Genomic DNA, 27,162 nt, shown 5'->3' on the forward strand with positions numbered 1-27,162 from the left:
TGAGCACTTTGAAGGGCTTGAGGCCACCAAGCTCAAGGTTATGCTGGATTTAGGAAGTAGGCCTAACCCAGCAATTTTCCAGCAACTAGTCCAATTTATTGTATTTTTGTCAGCACCCTTTGACCCTCTGGCACCCAAATCCAGGCCTAAAATCAAGTTTTTGGGGACTGAATAATTACTATAAAGGACACCAATATTAGTTGCCTAATGTTTATTAAGTGCTTTAGCATAATGACATCATGGAATTCATTAACTTAAAAATGTATAACTGATACAGATCACATCTAATGAGGTGTTCCACAAAACTCCAAAAATGAATGCACATAATTTTACATGTGTCATCCCCCACACATTTTGGGAACCTTGATTTACGGCAATCACTTAGAGTCTCAACTCAATTCCAGTCAGCATTATTTATACAGCACTTTAACAACTACCATAGCTGCAACTTTAAGTCCATCTTGATCTACCCATTATGTGAACCGTGCTGTACATATAATATAAAAGGCAATAGAGAGCTTCCTTTGTACAGTATACCCTCTTGCCGCACGTGTTGTGTTGACACTGCTAATCCAAATGCTAATGTCAGCATGCCAGTTGTCTGACATCCGCTCACGGAACACACAAGACACTTAATCCCCACATAAAAACACAGATGCACACTGAAAGTAATTTGCAAAAGTGAAGAAAGAATTAAAAAAAAACTGGTTAATATACCTACAGGAAATGAAAACAAAAGAAAATATGGTCTTGGTGGCTTCTCATTTGCAGTCATAACAGCTTCCACTATTCTAGAAAGACTTTCTACACAATTTTGGAATATGAACAGAAGATATTTAGACATGTTGAAAAAAATAGTTAATTTTCATAAATAAATGTAAATATTCTTCTTCTGTTTTAATTGATCTTTGTAAGTCACATTGTCACACACTAGTGAGCTATTTTAGACCTCCGGGCTATTCATGTTGTCCTTGGGGCTAAATAGTACACACTGGTACCTTTTTTTTTTGTTTAAGGACAATGCACATTATCACAGCAAAATGCAATGTCTCTTTCTCTTACTCCCTCACTCCTCCTTGTGTAACCGCTCTCTGCTCACAGCGAAGGATTCAAAGAGGTGGCTCATTTACTCCGCAAGCAGCCAATGATAATGTCCGTATCCCACTGAGGGGCAAACATTGGCGAGTATTTGCGAAGGTAGCAAATGTTGATTTCTTGCCAGAATTTGTTCAAGGTTGTAAATGTTGTCCTTTTTTTTTTTTTTTCAGGAGAGCTCAGTATTGTTCATTCGATTTGACATCATTATTGCTCTCCTTTTTTTAAAAAAACAAACAAACAAATCAATTAAAAAAAATTTAATAAATTTTTTTTTTTTTTAATATATATACATATATATATATATATACATATACACACATATATATATATATATATATATATATATATATATATATATGCTTTTTTTTTTGTATGTGGGTGAGTATGTGTATGTGCGTGTGTGTGCGTGCGTGCGTGCGTGCGAGCGTGTGTGTATTCATCAGTTCACCTAAAGCCCATTAAAAAAAATCCTATACTAATAATATAATATAATAATAAATTGCCAAATGCAGAAACATCAATGTAAGTTATCACGATGTAGTGGCTCTCGCTAACAGACAGAATTAAGTAACCAGAATTAGGTTAAAAAATTCTATATACGTAGAACATGTTTCTATAAATTTTGATATTTGTTTTTTATTTGAGGCAGATATTTTTTCCATTAAAATGTGATTTATGAGGAGGTTAGACCATTGGTCGATATTCAGAGTTTGTTTATTTTTCCAGTTAACAAGAATTGTTTTTTTAGCGATAGTAAAGGCTACAAGTGTAGATTGAAATTGTTTATGTGGTAAGTCAGTTGTTGTTAGGTCACCTAGCAAACACAAGTTTGGAGATAAAGGTATCCTACAGTCCAAAATAGCGGAAAGTTTTTCTAAGACTTTAGTCCAGAAATACATAGCCGGAGTACATAACCATAAAGCATGAACATAAGTGTCTGTAGTGTTTTGTAAGCATTGGAGACAAATGTCGGAGTCTGAGAGTCCCATTTTCTTCATCATATATTGAGTAATGTATGTTCTGTGAATAATTTTATATTGGATAAGTTGTAAATTTGTGTGTTTTGTCATTTTAAATGCGTTTTCACAAACTTGAATCCAAAAGTCAGGTTCCGGTGCTATAGACAAGTCTGTCTCCCATTTCCCAGTAAATGTTGTCCTAACATTTGCCAACAGTTTTAATGGTGTGCAACAAGTCTTCCAACAATAATGACCATATTGGTGGTTTTACCAGACATCAAAATACGACCAAGTGTTACGTATTGTAGTTTAGCGACCTCTATCGGTCATGTTACAACATGTTACAATTTGTTATGAACAAATACAAAAACGAGACTTGAACCCGGATTGTTTGGTCAAAAGACTAACGTCTAGTTTACCGACAGTCCAGTAATGAACTTGGTGTTTACATGTATGTCAATTCCCGTCATGGACTAATTGTTGGGGTTAGGATGAGGCTTTCAGTGAGGTTGTAGAGTACACGTTACTTAATTAATGGTTGAGGCACGGTGAGGTTGTAAACCGTTAGAAAACATGTAGTCAACACTAAGAAAACATGTAGTCAACACTTTAACAATCACTGGACAAATAGCTCAGTCAGATAATCACTCGTCTTCCGACCAGACGGCCGGGGTTCGAGTCTCACTGATAGAGGTTGCTGAACTAAAATACGTAACACTTGGTCATAATTTGGAACCTTTTCAAAACAACCCATGTGGTCGTATTTATTGGAGGACTGTCTCTTGCCTCAAAGAAAAATTGAACATTATGACAAGAAAAACTGTTGGTGATTATTTCCCCTAGGTGGTATTGTGACCCGTTTTAGACTTTTTTGCTGGTTCTGAAAGCATTAGTGGTTAATGGAAACCTTGAATTTTTTAAACCAGGGTAAACCGTCAAACCGGTAATCAGCCAATGCATAAACACAACATTCCCAAAATATGTTCATGTTGGACCATGCTCCGATGCAGGCTAAAGGTTGTTCTAATCGGTTTGTTAAATTATGATTACTGGTGGCTAAAACTCAAAATCTATCTCCATTACAAGGATTATTAATTGTACATAATAAAACACTAAACATTATTTGCTATAGTCGTGCAGATACCGGTCGGTGGTCATGTTTTAATGTTGATTGTATCTCAGTGACCTCCATGCACTTTATGCTTAGGCAACATCTAAGACCCAGCATTATTTATCTAGTTTTAGTCTCCATTACAACAGTGCTGCTATTTGTTTTAATGAACAGTAATCCCAGAGTGAGAAATTAAATTCCTTGAAGCCTGAAGCATCCCTGGACCGCACGTTTAAGCGTTATTATCCTCATTCTGTGGCGCCACAATATTACAGATAGCAAGCATGTTTTCTTCTGTACAATTGTAATTTATCGCAATGGTTACTTTGGGGCGGCGGGGGTGGGGGTTGGTTAAAATACATGCAGGACACGGTGGAGATCTCACTGTAATTTCACTTAAACATCACACAGAAATCCTCACAGAGCAATGTTCCGTGAGCTACGGGCCGAGTGGAGTTTCACAAGTCATAAGGTTAACTGACTTTTTGCAGCTGTGCTGAGCTCAGTTAGTTTTAAACATTAGTAGAATGTATATTTAAGAGACAACTGGAGCCACTTTTCCCCAAGTCTCTAATGTATCCTCCATAATACATTTAGTCGATAGCCTAAGGGAAACATGCAAAGAGAGTCATGACAGGGTGCGATGCGTGTGGGTAATCTGAACTCTTCACCAGCCATCACATCATTAAGAAATATCTAAATCACACATGCACATCGACTCACGCGCGCACACGCACACGATAATTGCAGCAGCACATGCTTGACTGAGCATGTAAATGGGCCGATTTATTGACGAGAGTTTTATGATGAAGGTGAAAGCAAAGGAACTCTTGAGGTACGAGCTCCATGGCCTCCCGTAAAATAAAAAAAAAGATGCATCACATGACCTGAATACTCTTTCAGTGTAGCAGCAAGCCAATTCCAAAGGATGATGATTTATGAATAAAGTAACCTAATAAAGTCTAAATTACATCCTTGTAGTCAGTATAATTTTTGAATTGATAAGGCATCTTTATTTAGGCATACAGAGTTGAGTGGCTTACATTTTTTTTTTTACAACATTTCTCAGCATTTATCTATTTATTTATTTATTTATGTATTTATTATTTTTTGTATTTCATTTTTTCCTTAGGAAGTCAAAGTTCACTGGTGGCAGTGAATTCAACTCAACACACTTCACAAAAAGCACAAGTTTGGTAGATAGTGAACGCTTCTTAAAAAAAAAAAAGATTTCATGCGTTTTATTTGACCTTGAATTGAATTTTTCGTTCAAACTTTACACAAAACAAAGAACTGCATGCTATGTACTGAATTTAAAACAATGCATGTTTAGCCCAATGCTAACAAACAATGCAAAATGCCACAGACAAGCAAATACATAGCACTGCAGTCACATCAACAGCAGCATATCAGGAAGCAACAATTATAGACGGACAACATAAAAATATTTTACAGACATATTTATTTATGTTTTGGGTAAATGACTATTACTGCTTACTGAGTCAGCTGTGTGTCTCAATATCTGTATTATACTGCTCCTAGGTGGCCAAGCAATACACACCAAAAGGAGCAGTGCAATGTCCATTAAATTTAAAACAAATTTTAAAAAGTGGCAAAAATTGTTTATTTTTTATTTTTTGTAATTATGGAATTATTGTAAGTAGGCTACCGTACAGTGTTATCAGAGTGCTAATTGTCTTGTAAAAAAAAATATCTGTATTGTATATGTATTCTTTTTTTTATTTTTGTGAGGTGAAAACGGCTTCATTGTAATTATAAACCAGCACAATAATAAACATTGTAAATGAGTACCTCTCTAATGCCGCTTTTCTATTAGCCCCGGTGGTGCGCACTCGTGATTTTTTTTTAAACCACAATCATTACAAATCCATCCACAAATTGTAAATATTGTTCAATGTTATTGTAAAATATTATTATATTTATTCTATGCAATGTATTTTTATGACTTTGGCTAAGACCGGCGGGCGCCTCTGCCTCTCTCGCGTAAAAAACAGGAAATGGGCGTGTGCCACAGCATTGCTTGCTGCGTTGTTGTCGGCCAATCAGATGACAGGTGACGACACAGCCCCGCTCGGCCCCAGACGACCGGCGCTGCAGAACCACCTCCGAGATGGTTCTTAACAGTGGTTCCGTTGTAACCGCTTGGCCGCGAAAAAGTCCCATGGAGACGCAAAGACAAAAATGCCGCTTCTGTGTGGAACTGGTCCGGTGGAAAAGCGCCATTATATTTTCAATCATAACACAACTACATGTAAACACTACTATAGACATTATTAAACATTATATTTATAAAAACTGATTATTTGATACACATTTTGCCAGTATACCTAAAATGTATAGTGGATTTACATCCAGACCAGTGCCGTAAATATCAACGGTGCAGACGGTGCGACGCACCCGGGAACGGAGTGGCACAGGGGCTCATGACAGAAGGGAAGTGAGAAAAAAATAAAATAAAATTGCACCGGGGCCTCTCAGCATGTTGTTATGCCACTGATACAGACTACTATAAAGACTCGAGCTTTTAAAGTTTGCTAAATAAATGTGGAACTTTTATTTCTCTTATCTAGATTTTTTCCTCTGACTTAGCTGTTTTGCTAGTCACTGCTCCCATCGGGTCGTTATCACAAACAGCATCCAGCTCGTTTCCACACAAAAAAAAAGCCTTAAAACCCCACTTTGCACCACCTGCAAAGCACCAAATGGCAAAACAGACTTATTTATGGACAAGCTGGTGAACATTGTGAAGCAGGCTGAGGTCTGATATTTCCCCCAGGATGTAATAGAGACCATAAATGCAACTTAGGGAGAGGTGATATTGGACTTCCTTTCACTGGCTTAAAGGGAAACAGCTCCATTATGTTGCAACTGCTGGGTGTGTAAATAAGCCACTATTTTGTATCAAATGGTATGTCAAAACAACAGTATTAATAGATTCCATACTTGTTGTGGGACGGAAGCAGGCCGCACATTTCCAACCGGTAGACAATGTAATCAATCTAAAATAGCATTTCTGCCTCATGGAATAAATACATTTCAAATACATTAAATGTGCCTTATCCCACTCTTAGACAAACCAACATTTGTCATAAAACTGATACTATTTGCAATACTGTACAGTATTCTGCAAGCCACTATGTTTTTATTTTTCTTATGAAAAATGGTATTGTGTCCAACATGACTACACATATTTGTGCGTGTGTGTGCGCTTACTTACAGACTGCATTTTTGTGACTGGAGTCTTTATTGGGCATCATCTTCACTCCTCTGGACTTCAATTCAATTGCTTTCTTCACTGGAGGAATGAGAAGGGATGGAGCTCATTTTATTAGAGAAAACAAGTGATTATTCAAAGAAAACTTTGTTCAAAACTTTTTTTTTGCTGATAAACTCTTGATCCTATCAAAAGTGTGCTGACCCGAACTGTGGTCACTGACTACAGGCGCACTAGCACAATCTGATGAGATCCGATACAAGAACTTTATACAAACAAACAAAAATCAGCCTTTACCAAGATAATAATGCCCATTTCATTGATACAATCAAATACATGAGGAGGTTTCTAATATTTTGGCCCTATTATGTTGGTAGTCAAACGATGTAAATAATAAACATTTCAACATACAGTACCTCTGTGAAAATGCCTGAGTAAAGTGAACATTATTATCTTTGTAAAGGGTGAATTTCTTTACATATCTCTTGTGTTTTGTCTTTCCATGCAAATGGAAAGTGTAGCTAATTGTGACCGGTGTGCAGAGCAAAGGAAATGAGGACATAGGAAAGCAGATGAGGACAAGTTGGAACAAGCAAAGAGGCAAAGAGAAAAGGAGGAGATCAGCATTGAAATGCATCCCATTTATATTTTCTATTGTGTCAAACTGCTTTACAGAGGATAACCCAAACATCTGTGGTGCAACCAGACTGCATTCCACTGAGAACATTCAACGTGGAAAAGCAATTCCATTTTTCTTACTTATATGGACACGGGAAGATAAAAAGACAGATAAATTGAAAAAAAAACCTTGATTATAATGATGAAAAACCAATTGTAGGGAAAGGCAAAGTTGAAAACAAAATTTGGAGCTTGACATTTGCTATTTTATCATATCCATTCAGACGTACTTTAATATGCTCATTAAGAGCAAATGGAAGCAAGCGCAACTCTCTCATTTCGGGCTACTGTCACTAGAACAACACCGATAATATGAACTAAATGCATGGATAGGAATGCGAGCACATGCTTACATGTATTTTATGTTTTCATGTGTGACTAAAAGCTTGAGCCCCCATTTACATTTAGCCTTAATGTGAGATTACTATATTCCTGTTTTGTTCCGTTATGCATGGTAAACATGCAGAGCACATCTCCACCATATTCTGAGCAGAGAATACAGCCTACAATGTAAAGGTCACCTGACATGTCTTGTGCTACTAAAGTGAACACATAAAATTGATTCAAAACATAAGAGGCAAGTGTGGTCTCAGTTGCTGAAGTGTTCGTGTGTATGTTTTTATTGGTTTGAGTACCCTGTTTACATTATCATAACATAATGTGCATCACTTTAAGGATTTTTTTTTTCAATAAAACCTTAAACAAGGATAAAACACACACATTTTATAGGTCCTCTAGTCTCATTGTGCATACTCCATACATACAATAAGAGGTAGGCCGAGACATATGGAGTAGTAGTATTAAACACACCTTGGTATTGAGCACTAAATCCTTTCCTTCGGTGGTTGCTGTCTGAGGTGAAGTGTATCCGCAGCCAGTTCTTGCTTGATATAACTGGTGAGGGCAGGGTTGTACCAGTTAGCCTGAAAGTAAACAAACACAGATTTGAGATTTATCTCAACAAGGTTTTTGTCATGTCAAGTTAAAAGATACAGTATTCTATTTGGAGCTGCAGTTTTAAGAAAAATATTTTATAGATGTCACATGAATCATGAACTTGAAATGAAAGTAGTGAAGTGAGCATTGTTAGAAGACTATCTTTGTCTTCCGCGTGCTCGTTGTTGTTCGGGTAGAGAGAATGTTGATTTTCTGAATACAGACTGGAGATCGGTGAACAGGTCCTTCGAAGGAGTTATTTTACAGAATATTCTGGACACAAGCAAGTTTACAGACAAATGGCTGCAGTTCCTCTCGCAAGTGTGTAGTTACAGCGGACTCACAGCATTCTTATACTATCTTGAAAAACCCTCAGAAAACATTTACATAAAAATAAAAAATAATAAACTTTTACAGCATATCATCCAATACACATTGAGTTCAACCCCAGACACTGGCCCATTGATGTGGAAACAGACGAGGTCCTTTAGACATGATGACATGAGCAGAAATTACGACAGCACTTACAAAGACACATCCACAGATAAAAGTTCTACTGAGGAAATAAGTAAATTAAAACAGTTATGACTAAATCTAGGCAGAAGACTCTCAACAGCATCTAAAAAAACAATTGGCTTTAACTTGTAATAAAGCTTTATGTGTGGTCCTTATTCATACGCGTCATTTAAAAATAGAAACAGATCTCAGTATGGTTCCACACCTCTGCAAACTACAACAACAATAATACACTTATTTTTAAATAAATGCATCTGTGACAGTGTCAAAATTGATGATGATTATCTGCTGCACTGCCAGAGTTGGAAAATAATAGGAAATATATAAGTAGTGAAATACCAAGTCGTAAAAAGTCATCAAAGTTCCCATCCTTCAAAACAGTTTCCAAAGCAACACCGCTGAGACTGTGTTGGTTGCCGATGGTAAGTCTTACATCAGCTTCAGCTACGCTCACATTTCCTTACCAAAGACAACACAAGCAGGGGAGAAAAAAAAATGAGGCAAAGAAAGAGGTGCAGTGACTCAAAAAATAGGAAGTGATGTATAGACTGCAGGCTTGCTGAAATTCAATGGTCTAGTACCCTCCCTTGAGCAATATGAGTCACTTTAACTGCCCTTTAATAATATCACAGGTAGATAGAAACAGAGATGAAGAAGAGAAACACGCGCAGATAAGGAAGAGGTCAGAAATAAGAGGTTGCCTGAAAATATTAAAAGAACTTTATTGAGGGCTTATCGTAAGAGATGCATACTTGGGAAGGTTACCAGGTCCAAAACAAAAGGAATGAAAAAGACAGCTCAAGAAAATCTGGCATATAAAGCATAACAATGAAGACGTCACACTGCCACTGTGTAAGCCTAAAGGCAGCACAAATGGAGTACACAATAACTCCAGAAATATGTTATCTCTTGAGTCAAAAAGCACGCTTTATTAGCTGAGATATGAGCCCCAGTTTTAAACACTTCAAGACAAATTTCGAGGGAAGTAATACCAAATGTATAAGTGTGTGTGTGAGTATATATATATATATATGTATATATATATGTATATATATATATATATATATATATATATATATATATATGTATATATATATATATATATATATATATATATATATATATGTATATATATATGTATATATATATATATATATGTATATGTATATATATATATATATATATATATATATATATATATATATATATATATATATATATATTAGTATCTAAAGAAGCAACAAATGATTAATGTCAGGATAGTTAGGTCAAAATAGCCGTGTCGCACGCATAAGGAGTAAGTTCCACATACAATACATTCATCCAATCTCAGTTTTATGCTTTAACATAGAGAACATAGCGACTCTCCCTGTTGTTCGTTTGTGGCTGTCATAGAAGGTGGATCACTAAACAGTTACCACGACGGCAGTTCAGATGACGTCACACCATCTGATCATAGTTTGCACATTATGATTTGATTTTTTTAATTGGCTTTTCCACGGCCATGTTTTGATACGAATATCCGAATCACCACTGATTTTTATATATAAATATATATAAATTTACAAACAAAGCCCCCCTGGAGAAAACTCCATCAGTGTCATTGCCAATGACAGCATCCGAATGTTTGATGTGTTGATCATTAGTTGTTATACACCCGCTGAGATGAAATGTGCATAGCTCAATGCAAGTTTTTTTTTTACACCAGAAAGTTCCTCCAAATAATACTATGAATTCTGAAAACAACCAGCTGGCGCACTGCAGGGATTCCTCTGTAAGCTTATTTGTGTCAACAGTGTGATGCTATTGAGCCAACCTCCTCATCATGAGTGTAAAAATGACAAGTGATAGAGATCACATGGAAAAGTCATAAATAGGGCAACGCACGCCCATCTTCCTATTTCCACATCAGATGTATTGAAAATGATGCTACATTTATGGGAATATATTTAAAGTGGAATTTCCATTTAGTTTAATCAATGGCTGTCTAGAAGAAATGTGTCTTTTTTAATTTGTTGTTGAATGTTTGCTTAGTTTCAAATCACCAGCTGCCCTATTTGCTTTGACATAATATAAGCACAATTCTTGAAGCAAAGTTGAGAAGCAATACTTGTGGGAGAGTGTGACTTTTCTCATCTGAGAGCTTCTCAGTTCAGTTATTGGAAAAGCGTATTCAAAAGAAAACAACAGCGATGAATGTGACACTACTGCTTCTCCAAAGAATACACAAGAATTACCATGTTAAATATACTATGACATCTGACAAGTGTTTTTGTTGTATATGAGACATTTGCACAGTGAAAAGTGAAAAACCCCTGAGGTTGGGCATGGGTACGATCTCATCATCCCAAGCTCATCAGGTGGTAACCCGCGGACCATGTCAAAGTATCCTTGGAAAAGACATTCAACTCAGCTCTTGGCAGGAATTTTGCCCGGCATCTACCACCATCATGATTATATCAGAGATTGCTTGTGGATGTGAGTTGATAAATGAAAGCATGTGCTACATTGTGGAACAAATGGTGATGGGGGTGAAACACCTACCCTAGATGTAATGCATGATGTTCTTACCTCTTTTTTTGTATTTGATCATGTAGCCAATGTGTTAATAAAGCCAAACCTGTCATGTCTGGGAAGATCTGGCTTTGGTTGAGGGCTCTGAGTGGGTTCCCGCCCTTCCGCGGGTTGACCAATCCGGGTCCTCAGCCACTTGTGCCTGGCCCCAGGTGTGGCTAATTACAAAATTTGTGTGGGTGTATTTAGTTCCCGGGTGGTGATCAGCCCGTGTGGGATCATTGCCGCTTGTCACGGTCACCCCCGGAGTTCTGTCTGTCATTTTGATTTTTGTACCTTTTCAGTTCCTTTGTTATTTTATGCTAACCAGTTCCTTGGTTAGTGTGTTTTGTAAAATAAAGCATAACAGTCTAAGCCGCACTCCTGCCTCCCTGCATTTTGGGTCCTCCACCTCACACGCCGACAGACATCACGCCGCTCCGTGACCACACCGTGACAAAACCATCCCCAAATGAAGGGTGGCCTCCATTAATCTCAGTTGTAGAGACATGACTATCAGCATCATAGATGCTTTGCAGTCTAATGTTTTGATATGTCTAAATGTGGCATATTTGGGGAACTAGACTAAACAAGTAAACCATGTAACATCAAAATCTTTTACTTTTCAAAGAGAGAAAAGACTCCAATATAGTCATTGAATAGCTAACAAACAACATGAAATGCACGGAAGAGCAAAGCTTTGAATGAAGACAGAAGCTGAAGAAAAATATGGGGGCGAGACATTCTGCATCTGCTCCATTATTCATTTGGACTGGCCAGCCGCCTGACACTGGAAAGAGAGAGCGACAAGGGGTCATAGAGGACTGAGAGGAAGACGCAAATGAGAGGTGACCACAGATGGATCTTGGAGGAGGAAAGGAAAGAAACAGAGCAAGCTAATGACGTGCAGATCTGTCTGAAGCCAGAAGTCATAAAGAAGGTTGTAGGAAAACTGGAATAAATGTCAGGGGCCAAATAATTTAAAATGAGGCAGAGGTAGATGAGGAGGAGAGAACATGAGGAGAGAAGGTGTGCTTGAGGGGGTGGAAACTTAAATCAATGAGAAAGAGAGAGGGAGGGAGAGAGAGAAAGAAAGAAAGAAAGAGTGGTTGGGAGGAGGAACCTCAGGAGGGAGGTTACAGTGGCTGTGAAGTGTAAATGAGTCTAGACATAACAAATAAGAGAGAGTAAAAAAAAAACAGGATGGGGAGGTGATGTAGGGGGAGACTACAGGAGGAGGGTGGAGAGAAGAGGCAGGTGGAAAAAAAGTATTTCCATAGCTACCACTCTAGGCAATTGGCTAATAAGTAATAAACTAATTAGAGAAGTATTGTAATACCCTCAAGCTACTGTTGTTTTGGCCTCTACCATTCCTGTTGGCTGCAACATCTTACTTTTATCCGTAAGGTTATCACAAGTCGGGTTTCCATGCAATTGTTTCAAAATTTTCAAGCGAATTTACTGAAAAAGCATAAAACGGACATGCGACTTATGCCTGTTTCCATCTGTTCTTCTTCTGCGAATATTGAGAGGAAAACTCCGCCACATGTGATCCACCAGTAATTTAAAAGAAGAAGAACAGGAAGCGACTGCGCCGTGCAGTGACATCGTATGAGTTTGCTTTTCTAATTCTTGATAAACCATAGCGTTTCTTTGCTGTTTTCCATCTAAAATTGCATTAATATTCGGTTCTTTAATGAATTCCAAAAATATTTCTGTTTTGACTTTTGGGCCCTTTTTTCGAATTTCTAGCGTTTCCATTCACTTTTATTTTCGCATTTCTTGAAAATTTGAGTAAAAATGGCTGGAAAGAAACCCCACTACAATAGTTGAAAGTCTAGTGGGCTTCAAACTCTGCAGAAGAAACAGGAAGTGCGGTAAAGATATTTGTTGGAGGAAGGTTGGAGAAAACATTAATAATAGACATCTGATAATTCGGAGTTGTTGACCAAATAAGGGAATGAGCGGCACCATAAAACAACCTAGAGCCCACACAACAAACCATTTTGCCCAATGGCAATGCCATGATCAGGGTTGGGGAATCCAAGTCCGGAAAGTAAAAACCCTGCCACAGATTGGCTTTAGCCACAGGTGCTTCCACTCACCAGGTAAACGAGCTTGTCTCCATGTGTTGAGTAGAAGCACCTGTGGCAAAAGCCAAACTGTTTCAAGTTCGGTCCTAGAGAGCGCAGTCCTGCATGTTTTTGATGTCGTCCTCCTCGAACATAGCTGAGAGGCTCCTGTAGAACGTAATGATGAGTTGATCATTTGAAACACCTAAGTTTGGAGGCAGGAGACACCGAAAACATGCAGGACTGCGACTCTCTAGGAACGAACTTGCCTATCCCTGGTCTAGCACCTTCTTATCTTGCCAACTTAGTGGTACCGTGTGTTCCTTCCCGAAACCTTTATTTACAACTCGTTTGGTGATCCTGATGGCCAAAAAGAAGTCCACAGTGTTCTCTCTTCTGGCCATAGTGCTCTGGAACTCAGTAAAAAATGTTAACTCTAGACTTTAAATGTCTTGTTGAGAGGAACCAGTTGAGGTGGCTCGGACATCTGGTTCGGATGCCTCCGGGAGGTGTCCCGGGCATGTCCTACCGGCGGGAGGCCCCGGGGACGACCCAGGACACGCTGGAGAGACTACGGCTGGCCTGGGAACGCCTTGGGATCCCGTCGGAGGAGCTGGGTGAAGTGGCTGGGGAGAGGGAAGTCTGGGCTTCCCTGCTAAAGCTGCTGCCCCCGCGACCCGACCCCGGATAAGCGGAATTGAAGACGGACGGACTTTAAATGTATTTTTCATGTTCTTAGTTAAACTACATGTAGGCCTGCTTTACTGCCGCTTCTTCTCTCTCTTGCTTTGAGATGGGACTAAGTGACGATGACCGAGTCTGATGCTGTTAAATGGATTCTGCACCTACAAGGGATACGGGCTGGGTTTCTGAAGAAGACCTGCTTTTCCAAAGGCATCTATTCTATTCTATAGCTGTTCTAGTTAACATTGTCTAGCGCCACATTTTGTGTTAAATGTTGCCCACTCGGCATCCATTGGAGCCTATCATCTTCTCAAGGTTTCTTCTTTACCCCCACCATTTTTTTGGAGTTTTTCCTTGCCCTCTTGTGGGGTTTAGATCAGGGGATGTCGTAAATATTTGTCAACTGGTGGCCTTCGAAGCTCTTTGAGACTATTTCGTGATTAAAGACTATACAAATAAATTGCCTTGACTTGGCTTTGAAATCGGTGATGTGCTTTGGCACACTTCACATCTGAAGTTTTAGGATTGAATAAGTATGAGGGCTAACTGTTGTGCTTAAGCAAAGTAAACTTCCTCAGCCCCAGCATGGTTGGAAAAGGTGGGCTTGAGCACAATAGGTTTGCTCCTAAAAAAGCACACGCTACGGCATAGAGCATTGACGCGCCATATAATCAATGCAATTATTCCTCCCACAATCGCAATCAGGCGTAACAGAAATGAGCACAATTTTAAACAAACCACAAATTCAGGAACATTTCAAGTGTATCGGGAGATATAATGTGTTTGATTGGTGACCAGTCGAAGGTGTGCACCCGTGAGCCTGACAGGTTTAGGGGGGGAATGGATAGAAAAACATCATGTTTATGGCTGCAATTATACTGTGAATTTCTATTATTGGAGCATTAGAGGTGGCACAGACCAATTTTCCACGTTTCGACCTTAAAATCATGTTTCCCATGGGGAAGAATATTTTTTGCCGATCTATAATGGGACTCTCGCTCTTGTTGAACCTCAAAGATCCACTTTAAAAGTCATACTGATATTTTCCAAGTCTCTCCTTGTGTTTTGGGCTGTAGAATGTTTGTGCATTTCTCTCTTTGGGAGTATCAGGTCTCACAGCAATCAAGTTGGTTGAAGCAGGGAAGTGGATGCTGATAGGGGTGTGCGTGACTTTCTGCTGTTTGTTATTAACAAAGATGGGCAATCTGCAGGGATATTGGCTTGGTATTTCTTGTGTTTGCAGATGATGTGGTATTGTTGATTCATTAACCAACAATCTGCGTGTGTTATGAGAATGAGCATGTCCACGTCTGGCCTCAAAATGGACTGGAATTTTAATTGAGGTTGACTACTACTTTGGTAAAACTGTGTTTCGATAGTTATTTGTTCTTTATCGACTTATAATTATTATTGTATTCTTATCGGAATTAAAGGCACAATAAAATAAAGTCTTTAGTCTCAAAAAACACTGTGTTGAAAATAGGGAGCTTCCGGACTGGAATGTATTATGGATAATAGTTTCATCATATCAGTAGTGACCCTAATAACAAATTAATAAAATAATTGGCAACCAGGGTTTTTAAATTAGGTTAAAGTCAGTAGTAGACGGAAATTTGATGTGAGCAATTAGAGATTACATCAGCCTTTCAAAATTAGTAAAACAAACTGCTGCTTATTAAAATGGTTGACTATCTCAGTGATTTTACTGTATATTACAGCAAATTATTGGATTTTTAGTGCTGGCGACTTTGGTGAAATAAGTGTGAGAAATGTAGTAGACAGCGGGGAACAAAATATGATTAATTGCTCCCCGTTACCCTCCCTCCAATAAGAATCCATCGAGTTGAATGAAGTGGCACTACAGAGGCTTGGGGTGTTGGAGGTAGAGGAGGAAAAGAAGATGCGAGAAAAATTGAAAAAAAAGGCAAGAAAGGATAGCCAGAGGAAGGGTTGATTGCGAACAAAAAAGCGGGAAATTGGAAGGTTTTTGCATTCATTGAATTGAGATCTGCTTAATAATAACAATAATAACAAGACAATTCATTTATTTTTATCTGGCATTCATGAGCAACAAGGATTACAAATTTTAACCAAGTTCTTAGTTTCGGCTGTCAATATTTGTCATTACTGCAGTTACCTGTAAAATATTTGTAAAGGCTACTACATAGGAAAATAAATGCATTTTAAGCCATTATTATGTCAGGAATAAGATGTAAAAATTGAAATCAGATTTTAGATTAACCACCAGTGGACGAAATATTGTAATTTTTTGTCAAATCTAGGCCTTTATTGTGTTGTTAAGACAACTTTCAAGCTGAGTTACAGTCCGTCTATAATTTGGCTAGAAAAAAATGCTACCAATCAGTACAATTGAGCTACTAAGATATTCAATTATACGACTTGAATGGCAGTACACATGCGCCAAAGGGAAATCCAAATATTGGCCAAAGGATAAGCAAAAGGACTGAAAAACAGCAAAAAATAATAAGAATCTGAATGCCAGGTATGGAGAACAAGGACACAGGAAAAGAAAAAGAAAACCAAAAAAAATAATGTCATCATATTACCATAATTTCATTCTGACAAGCGTGAAACAAACAATTCAATTTGACCAGTTGGTCAAAAAAAAAAAAAAAAACTAAAATAGCTCCATTCCAATTACGCATGTGTGTACGTGCCTGCCTGCATGTGTGTGTGCAACAGTGGATGGGGCGCATGTGTGACAGCCAGTCAACGTGACATTGAACCTGCCAGCTAGTCGACAGAAACATGGAACAGGAAATTGCTTTTGGGACAACCAATCAGAAAAAAGCTCCCGGTAAACAGGAACAACCGTCACAGTGGTCCTGTCATGTGTCAATCATCCTCACAATGACCTGCCCATATACTTCAGTGAAGCAGTCAGTCATGTCTTAATCCTACGTCTGGAGAAAAATACTTAGTGTTACTGGGAACATGCGTAACAGAAGCTTTTTATGCAAGACCATTTTGTTTCCCATGCAGACGGAATCAGAAATTAGATTAATTGATTTATGTTCTGGTTCTATAAATCAGTGGCTAACAGCTCATTGTTTAAAGGCATTCTGATTAATAGTGTGTTTGTGGAATATGAGTTAAGCAGCGAAATCCATCTGTTTTTACCCATCTCAGGGGGCGGCCCTTGACTGAAATGACATCACAGCTGCTCAGGGAACGACCAGTCACGGCTCAGGTTCAGAAAACACGTGAGCCATGATTGGTATCACTAATGTGAACAGGCATCAATAATGCACATTTTTGAACAAGCCCAACTACTGCACATTGCTTCATTGCCAGCATTTCATGGCAAACGATTGACTGTCTCTGATTTATTAATTTTTTTATTCGCGTCAAGGTGCGGTGGGTTTTAAAAGGACAATGTGTATTATTTAGTGCCATCTAGTGGTAAACTAATAAAATTCAAGAATTTTGAAGCATGCACACTACAGTGGCTCAGAGAGACCACATTTCTGGTCTGCAGGAGCAGCAGATGCGGCGACTAGAGATAGAACGATATGCTTTTTTTAGGGCCAATACCGATTATCGATAGTCAGGGAGGCCGATAACCGATATTTGAAGCAGATATACATTTGCAGGAAAAATAAGTTGGTGTCAAATGTTTTATTAATAAAATAATAATAAAAACTCCAGCACTTGCCTGCTTAAATGCCTTCAAGCACATGTTTATTAAACAGCTTTTGTGATTTGCAACATGTTAAAGGTTTTTTGTTTGTCATCAGCTTTTGCACCTACTATATAACTATAATGCCAACTCCCAAATAGCCACTAATTTGCGGGCTAACCATTCACCCACACGCTAGCCCCGGGATAACTCCCAACCAGCCGCTAAAAAACGGCTACTAGATTAGCCCTTGAGCATGCCGGTTAGCTCGCGGGCTAACGACCTCTAATTCGCGAGTTAACGGTTAGTTCGCGGGCTAACCATTCACCCACACGCTAACTGCCAAATAGCTGTTAATTCGCAAGCTAACTATTAGCTTGTGGGCTAAATGTTCACCCACCCGCTAATCCTAGGATAACTCCCAAATAGCCGCTAAAAAACGGCTATTAGTTTAATCCACGAGCTAGCCGGCTAATTGCTCCTTATTGGCTGTTAGCACTGCACAAGCAACCAATCAGATGGTGCTGTGGGCGGGCCAATGCTGCAGGGAGTCAACAGCCGCTGAATCAGAGCAGACGGAGGAGAAAAGCTCCCATTGGAGCAAAAATAACAGTTTTTAATATATCGGCCATCAAAACAAAAAAAGAGGCCGATATTCAGCATTTTATTTTTATATCGGCGCCGATCATCTGCCGGACCGATTATCGGTCTATCCCTAGCGGCGACTACAAAGAGTGGCTTGCAAGAACTCACTGGAGCAGCTAGCAAGAACTAGCTAGAGCAGCTAAAAAGAGTGCCGAGCAGGAGAAGCTAGCAAAAGCTAGCAAGAGGAAAACAGAGGGAGACAAGCGGAACTTGCAAGTACTATATAAAAAAAGAAAAAGAAAAAATATTGTTAATATGCATAGACTTAATGGTGTCTATTTAAATTGCTTAATTGTGCTTTTGCTGCACAATACAGTCTTAAAAAAAACAACTATTAAGTTAAAAAGGGCTTGTTTGCAGTATCGACATTTTCCATGTCACTGACTGTGCCTTCAATAGCCCGCGTCTTGCCTACCCCTCCATTTTCTGCACTGCAAAGGATTGGGTGATTGTGGCCTATAAATGTAGGCTTTCACCGATAAGGCAGGAGAATATGTGCGTGCATACGCATGTATGCTATCTGTCAGCGCCTGGGGACAACCAACAACAGCTCAAGCTGTCAGCAGGCCACTTAAGACCTGACACCGACATGCAGACATACACATAAACGGTATCATGAGAACGCCACGCTTGATGTGTAACTGCTCGACTGGCGACAAGACTAAACGTGCAATTATTCGCCCATCCTTTTGTTTCCGTCGAGCACCATCCTCTCGAGCCCCGTTCATGCCGCTCATTTATATGTCCACCAATCAATTCCAATCTCGCCGCAAACAATGTGAATTTCTTCTTCAGCAGACGACAATGTTTTTTTTATCAAGAGGCTGAAGTCGGTGATAGATAAATAAAGACACAACAGTCACTGTTACACCGCATGGAACAACCCTCTCTGCCCTTTGCATGCAAACACCTGGTCTCACTGATATTTGTATTTACCGAACGAGACCAAATGCCATGTCACCTTTCGCAGCTGTGAGGACGCCGCTCAAATATGAAAATAAGCCTTGGATGAATGATTGCATTCCAGAGGATTGCGGAGTTTACATGATAAATGTTGGAGAAGAATTATGTGTATTGTAAGATTTCTCAACTGATTGAATCAATGTTCTCATGAAAGCAATTTATTTGTATCAAGTTGAACACAAAGTCATTTGTCTTCCTGGAAGGAGGAGACGAAAATGTGGTGCTACGAAAGGCTAATGAGGTCCCTCGGGAATGGCGGCCTTTCAACATTTCCACAATCAATTGGTGATTTATGAACAAACTCGAAAATCTGCCTCAATAAAGCTTAAAATCACCATCAAGACTACTAATGTTATTTTCCAAACACAAATGGACCTCACTGTCTTCTTTGTTATTGACATGATGGACACTATACTTTGTTAGGCCTTTCTGCATTTTCTTACAGACGACATGCTCAACGAGCACGCAGCCTTCACCACCTCTGCTCAAACGCATTACGCCTTTAGTGAAGATGAAGGCATGAATTCCAACAGAGTACTAAATTAGGCAAACAAATGAAACAGAGCTGTTGGAACAAACTGCCAATTTTGAAACACAAACGTTGTATATATGAGTGAAAATGGAATCTGTCATCTTCCCTGTGGACAGAGAACGCTGCGTAGCATCAAAGTGGTACTGAGCTGGAACTTCCAAAACATTTAGTAGAATTTTGTGCAAAGAGTAATGAACAATTACTTGAAAGTTTTATGATGATCATAAAATAAATGTATATGTGTGTATCATGTTGTGTTTACAAAAATAATTTATCTATGTGTAGTTGGACTGGGTGCTGTCTGATGCGCTGCACGGCACAACACACCCTTATGGTTTTGGGGCGAACAAAACATGTCCTTTATGCGACTGTTGGCTTGCACCAAATTATCAAAGTCATCAATTTATTTTTTGTACTTTAGCAACATTTGCCTCTTCCCAGAACAGAGTGCAAAATCCTCTTCTAAATATGGGATATGAGCTGCCGGGATGTCTGGTCGGGTTTTGCTTCTAGTCGCTATACCTAATCAAGTGGAAGTTACTGCTGTAGTTTTCTTTCCTTAAAGATGTTTGTGCTTCACTTTATGTTGTTGATGTATAATGCGAAAGTTGTAAAGGTAAATTATTTTGTGTGCATTAATTCAAGGTCAGAGCTTTAAGGGTCAATTTTACTTTTATATTTTATAAGATAGACATTTTGTGCCCAGTAGGCATAAAAGATTCCACTGCATTTTAGTGACAGTGAAAAAACAATTCTTTTCAGCATTAATTAAAGACAACTTTCTTTGCCAAATAGTAGCTGCAGCTTAGAACTTATTATTCCTCTATTGTTGCCAGAATCACAATGACATGTCAAATGTTAAGACTGCCTCATTCTTTCAGTTTTATCATCAGACATCATAACTTCCTAAAAGTCAAAGTACATTGAACTGATGTGAAAACTGTGACCCAAACTCTGATACCAACCGAACCATGGATTTTGTGAACCGTTCAACCCTGTTGTGTGCACATGAACAAAAACAGCAACTAATGATTGCGGTGGTGTTGGAAAAAAGCACTTGAAAACAACCACTGCTTTTTTTCTTCCAAAGTCAGCAGATACAATGAAAACAGCAGAAGCTCCAGGATTGAACCCTGTGGAACACCATATGTTCCGTTATACATGATTTCATATTGCACTTATTCGTCTAACTGCTTTCTTTTTCTTGCTCGACATACAGTAGTTAGTATGACAGGACTACAATAATGAAGAAATCACAGTCAAAAGTCAACTTCTAAGTGCACCAAATTCCCTGCAGCAAGGACAGGCCAAGCAAGTTGGGTAAGTGTCTTGACCTTGAAGACATTTAACATTTTCAATTTATATTTTTACTGTTTATGAATTTACTTATAAACATATATTGGAATATAACTGTGTATTGTAATGAATATAACTGTGATGATGTTGTTGTGAAGTATATTGGAACTTTTTCACTCCCTGCCAGCTGGTGAGATAGGAATGTGATGGGAGTAAAGTTCTCAAGTTCTCATGTTGATAACAATGTTGGGCTGAGGGAGTCTAGGTCTCATGGCATTATCTGTCTAATCATATATTTCCGGCTTGGACGGGGAACTGGAGTAAACATGTCAGTAAATCACTTGTCTGTCTATTATAATTACTAACCCTTTGTCCAGCCTCAGAGGAGGAGTATGTTTTTTTCATCTATAAAGAGACTGTGTGTTTTCATATGGACACACTCGAGGCTTAACATCACATTTGAATGTAAGCATTAAATCTTGTGTCTTTTAGAAGCTTCTAAAATAAACTCTTTGCAAAGAAGGCTTCTTCATCAGATCTCTTATCCAATTATTTTGAACACGCAAAGATTACACTTAATATAGTGATCAACTAATACCTTCACCTTCGCCCAACATCTGAGACTGATTCACTGAACCTCTGGGGTTTTATTGAACTTAAGTACTTTGGTATAATAAATTTTATTTACAGAGCAAGACCAGGCTCTGGGTGTGTTTATGTAAAGTAAACCATTTCAAATATAAAAAAGGATTGTCATTCTGTGTGTACAAAAAATAAATAAATAAATAAATGCTCATAAATAAATAAATACTCACCATATGCTGGGTGCCTCGGTCCCGCTGATTTCCAGGAAGTCATACTTGTCTTCCAATAAAAAGTCATTGAAGACGAGAGCTATCGTGTCTCCGGGTTCAGCGAGGATTGACCACGTGCAATCCAGATTGTTGTCATACTCAGCGGGGTAGCCGGGACTGGTTATTGAACCTGCAGTACCTCGTAACGTGCCACCGCATGCCCCCTCAGCTGGACAGAGAAGAGTGAGAAGATGTGATGGATCTTTTGGACACTTACATGTCTGCATACTATTTTCATAGTTTATTTTTACTCTCGGTTGATGGGAGATTTAGAGCCATCTGATTTCTGTATAATTTATCCTCATGAGTAGGGCTGAAACAATTAATTAATGTAAAGACATTTAAGAATACAAGACATCAAATCAGACAAACAACCAATAAGAATTTTGCAGAGATTGCATCTGAGATGTGAAATTCTTCTATATATATATATATATATATATATATATATATATAAAAAAACTCAAGCAGATTCATAGAATGCTCTGTTACATACAGTAGTTTGAACAAGGTCTTACGATGATTTTATTTAATCAATACACAGGGGCTTCTCATCCTTCTCCAGCCTGTGACCTCATGATCTGGTCTCTCCATTCACATGACCCAGGCAATTAGTTTGATATGGTATCTGGTTTATTTCTGGAAATGTATTTTCCTCATGAATTACCAGCAGGTAGACAGCTCCTTTGGGAGATGGCGTAAGTGCTTATTTCAGTCAAGGATGAGAAATAAAGCAAGGCAAAGTGCACTTACCTCTACAAAATGGTGAAGGGAAGTCCCACTGTGCTCCGCTGCCTGGTGATACGATACATGTGAGAATATTATGTCCCTCCAGGACAAAACCAGACTCACAGCTGTAACGGATTTTGTCCCCGATGTTGTACCGCGCTCCATGGATGACTCCGTTTGGAATGAGTCCGGGGGTGCCACATGTATGGCTGGGCAGGACTGAAACATAAAATAGCAAGAATTAGTGATTAGTGGTATTATTCTATCTATCATGAGATTTCACTTTGACTTTGAGGTCAAAGACCAGAATGTAAAATCAATGTGTCATACAAACACCTACATTTACATTTTGCAGTTATTTCACTCTAAAAACAGTTGGGTAAAAAATAACACAACTATGGGTCAAAAATGGACCGATCCTCTACTTATACAAAATTGGGTCATTTTGTATAAAACAACCCAGAAAATTGGGTCAAATTGACCCATAAAGTGGATCGGTACATTTTTTATCCATAATTCGGTTACTTCCGACCCAACTGTTATAAAAGATAAATAAAAGAGATACAATTAACACAAATTTGGGAAATAAAAAGTATAACAGGAAAAAGACGGGATTTAAAAGATTTGTAATTGCTGTCCCGATCTGATCACATGATCGTAAATTGGGGCCAATCACATAATTTTCAGTTGATTGGTATCGGCTGACTTGCGAAAAAATTCTGATCGGGACATCCATAAAGTTTGAACATTCTAACCATTAATATTATTTAATATGGTGGTCTCTATTTGAAGACAGGAGATACTTTGTTTTAAGTGGACACACCCATAAAACTTTAGAATAAAAATTAGGATTACACTATTTGAGGAAATACAGTGCAGACAATATTTTTATAACTTGCAAGTTTTCTAATGCGCTTTTATTGAAATTGTTGCACATTACGTTAGGAAAACTGCAAAAAAAAAAAATAAATCTTAAAATACAAACACGTTAGATATTTTTTTGTATACATGAGTATTATAATGATTTATCCTTAATGAGCATGTGTTGTCGCCAGTTGTTGGATGACACAGTGGCAGCAGCTACAGGGAGCTTGTGGTCTAACTGGGCCAAAAGTCAATCTGCGGCTGGAGCCAACATGCCTCAGCTCCACAAAGAGGGCAGCAACACAGCCACTGAAGTACCAACCTGGAAAAAATCCACAGATTCTAACCCCGGTGTACACAGTGCGTTTTGTGTGTGCTTGTACAACTGGAGCGTGTTAACTTGTTGAGTGTGTACTGTGTATCCAAAAGTCCTTTTGTGTGAGTGAGTGAGTGTGTGTATAAAATAGTCTGTCTATATTTAAAGGATACTCAGTTTAATCAGTTTGTGTAGGCTGTTCCAATTAAACACTGGCATAGTAATTAGACAAAGCTTCACCATGAGACCCTGAGAATTAGGACAGGAAGAAAAAGAGGGGCGAATGGTGAGGAAGATAAGTTGACAAGAAGGAGGAAGAGGAAAGCAACAGGAGAGACCACAGATGAAGAGATGAAAAGGAGGTGATAAGGAAAAGACAGTTTATCAGATTTAGCTCAAATGGAAAACTATGCATTGAAAGGAAAACCTGTGGGCCCAAAACATACTGTATGTACAGGTACCATTATGTCCAAAACTCTTGAGTCCACCTGTACATTATTGTTTTAACACACAGGAATACACCGTAAGATTATTTCCATGAAACTGGAGGGGTGGTGTGTGGGACAAGGAAGAAGCCATTAGACTTGTATGTATGTTTGTGGTTATTATTGCATTGTTAAAGACCCTGTAAAGTTAATTCAGAGATTTGTTTCTAATTACAATATACATGTTTGAAGATAATTGCTGAGTGAGAACTATTTAGTAGTCAATTGTAGAGTTGCTCTAGTTCAGTTAAGTCAACCCTCCCCCACAAAAGCAAAACCTTGACCGACATTGTCTGTGCCATCTAGTGCAAGTGCGACATGCTAGCTAGCTAGCCATGCCTACAGCTGAAAATGCATCTTCCCTTTATATATTCTGCTGGCATGGTCGCTTTAGAGCGCCTCACCTGTTGAAACTGAAAGCTACGCAGTAAATTCTGTAGAGTAAATTTGACTCTATTTAGAGTAAATTTGACTCTAGAATGGGATCAAATAGACTCCATTTTAGAGAAGGATTATATTTACACTTGGAAGAGAGTAAAATAAAGATTTGAAAAAAAGTCACTCAAGGGTTAAGGAACGAACTCACGACCTTCAGCTTGGGAGACTGCCACGCTGAGATAAGCCCCTCTTACGGTTTGCTTATCTCCTAGAGGAGAGCAAAAACATAGTTTTTGGTCGTGGAGTTAAGAAGATTCCAGCTGACACGAGCGATATACTTTATTTGTTTCCATCCATCCATCCATTTTCTTAACCGCTTGTCCTCACAAGGGTCGCAGGGGTTGCTGGAGCCTATCCCAGCTGGCTTCGGGCAGTAGGCAGGGTACACCCTCAACTGGTTGCCAGCCAATCGCAGGGCACACAGAGACGAACAACCATACTCACAATCACACCTATGGACAATTTGGAGTGTCCAATCAACCTGCCATGCATGTCTTTGGAATGTGGGAGGAAACCGGAGTACCCGGAGGAAACCCACGCAAGCACGGGGAGAACATGCAAACTCCACCCAGGAAGGCCGAAGCCCGGACTCGATCTCAAGTCCTCTGCACTGGGAGGCGGACGTTCTAAACAGTCAGCCACTTTATTTATCTATTTATTCATTTTCAATTATTTATTTTACTTTCCTCCAAGTGTAAATATTATTCAAAAAAATTAGTCTATTTTGTCCTACTCTAAATAGTGTCAATACTCTACAGAAGTTACTGTTCTTCTTCGCTAGGGGAGGAAAACACGTCAACGTCGACCACCAAAATTGGTCAACACAAACATTTATGCCTTGAAACAGGAGGCGGAGCAATTACTTAAATAACTAATGGAATTATCAATAGGATAATCAATTGTAAAAAGATGTATTAGGCTCTAGGTATTATTAATAATTAATGGCATTCATTTATTTAATGACACTGATCATTGAATGATTTCTCAGAATAACAGGGAAACAGATAAATAACCAACATGCAACACTTTATTTGTACCCAGTCAATCTCTACCATTGTTTACATTTACAAATGATCACTTAGACAAGATTCCTAAAAAATCACAATGCCCATCACTGGTGAACTTTTTTTTAAATGTTATTTTGTTATTTTTTTTTTTTAGAACAGGCTACTGATTTTGTCGTATAAAATAAAGTGTAATTGCTCATTGTCTACAGTAGGTGGCAGTCTCATTGTCAGACTGCGCAAGGAGTATTAGCCCAGGTGTACTTAAAGCATTTTTATAGACAAATGATACTTTTTGTAGTTGTGGCTGAGGGTTAGGAGAGAGCAACATTTTTTTGTTCTCCCTTTACAACTAAAATTTATTGCGAAGCACTGCGACATTCAACATCAAATCTGCTGGCAGTCCAAGACAGCATTGCATGTAAGCTAATTGACGTATTAATTGTACGAAGTAAAGACCCGAGTGGCGTTATGTACACTCAACTGACCAAGCATTGCTCGTGCAAACATGACATGGCGCTTGCTTGGTCCCAACAAACTCAAAGCCCTGACGGCACTGAGTGAGGCTGGGACGAGACAATAAAAGGACTCATGTGTCTCAGCCAAGTGATTAGTCGCACATGGGTGACCATACAGTCTTGTGTTTGCCAGACTGCTGTGTTTCAGGCACTGCACTGCACAAAGGTACTCCCTCATTTAGGCTAATGTCTGTGGTAGTCATCTGAAAGAAACGGGGGAATATTTTAGAAGGATAAGATGCTCACTAACATGCACCGGAATTCTTGACAGAATATTCATTGTAATAGATTCGCCGTCAGTCACAAGCATCATTTAGATTATTGTGACGTTCTTTCAGACAGTTCATGTTAGTGGTTTTGCATTGACTAGATGCTCAACGCTAGTGATTGTAGTCTTCAATCTTAGTGCAGATTCTTGTAATGTAAACAATCACCAACGGATTAAGGTTTGTATGGGCAATTCTGCGTGGGCGCGTGCATGTGTGAGGATTTATGTATTTCTAGTGTTGCAAGAATAACGAATGAAGCATCTTTGATGGTTGTCTCTGAGGGTTGTTAGCCTGAGGGCGCTTTATTGTGATGCTATACCAGCTCAGTATTAGCAAGACGTAAATAATAAAGGTGAGGAGAAAACTTTAAGGCAGATAAAATCAATTAAGGATGAAAGGAGTAAGAGGTAAGAGCTAGTAGACTAAACTGGATTTCAATAATAAAAGTTATAAATATCATCTTTTATCTTCTCATATTGTATAAAATAATTAAAATGTTTAAATGTGACCCAAAACAATTCTGGCAGCGCCTACAATAAAAAATTATAGAAATAACCTGACTGAGGTCATCTGTACAGTTTCCTTTCTCTAGGTATAAATATATGGTGGTGACGCATATTAGCAAAGCACATGCTAAAAATAGCCAAGCAAACGTTTTTTTTTTTTTAATGCTTTTATGGAAAGACCGAGGCAGTTGCTACCAGTTAAAAGCCTACCTGCGACCTGGATGCCTTCTTAAGCTACCCCTGCCGCATAGTCTACTCTCC

The 27,162-nt window shown here is 38.7% G+C and overlaps 1 protein-coding gene across 1 annotated transcript in view; it reads right to left on the reverse strand.

Moving 5' to 3' along the window:
* The window catches only part of LOC144050301 (CUB and sushi domain-containing protein 1-like), a 414,568-nt gene that overhangs the window by 177,758 nt on the left and 209,648 nt on the right, over positions 1–27,162 (reverse strand). Inside the window, exons 5-8 of the mRNA XM_077563425.1 lie at positions 22,526–22,720; positions 21,734–21,941; positions 7,892–8,004; positions 6,407–6,484 (exon numbers count right to left, since the gene is read on the reverse strand). Coding sequence (XP_077419551.1) covers positions 6,407–6,484; positions 7,892–8,004; positions 21,734–21,941; positions 22,526–22,720 — 594 coding nt within the window. The remainder of the gene's footprint in view (positions 1–6,406; positions 6,485–7,891; positions 8,005–21,733; positions 21,942–22,525; positions 22,721–27,162) is intronic.

Source organism: Vanacampus margaritifer, chromosome 4 (assembly GCF_051991255.1).
Source record: "Vanacampus margaritifer isolate UIUO_Vmar chromosome 4, RoL_Vmar_1.0, whole genome shotgun sequence".
Classification (NCBI taxonomy): domain Eukaryota; kingdom Metazoa; phylum Chordata; class Actinopteri; order Syngnathiformes; family Syngnathidae; genus Vanacampus; species Vanacampus margaritifer.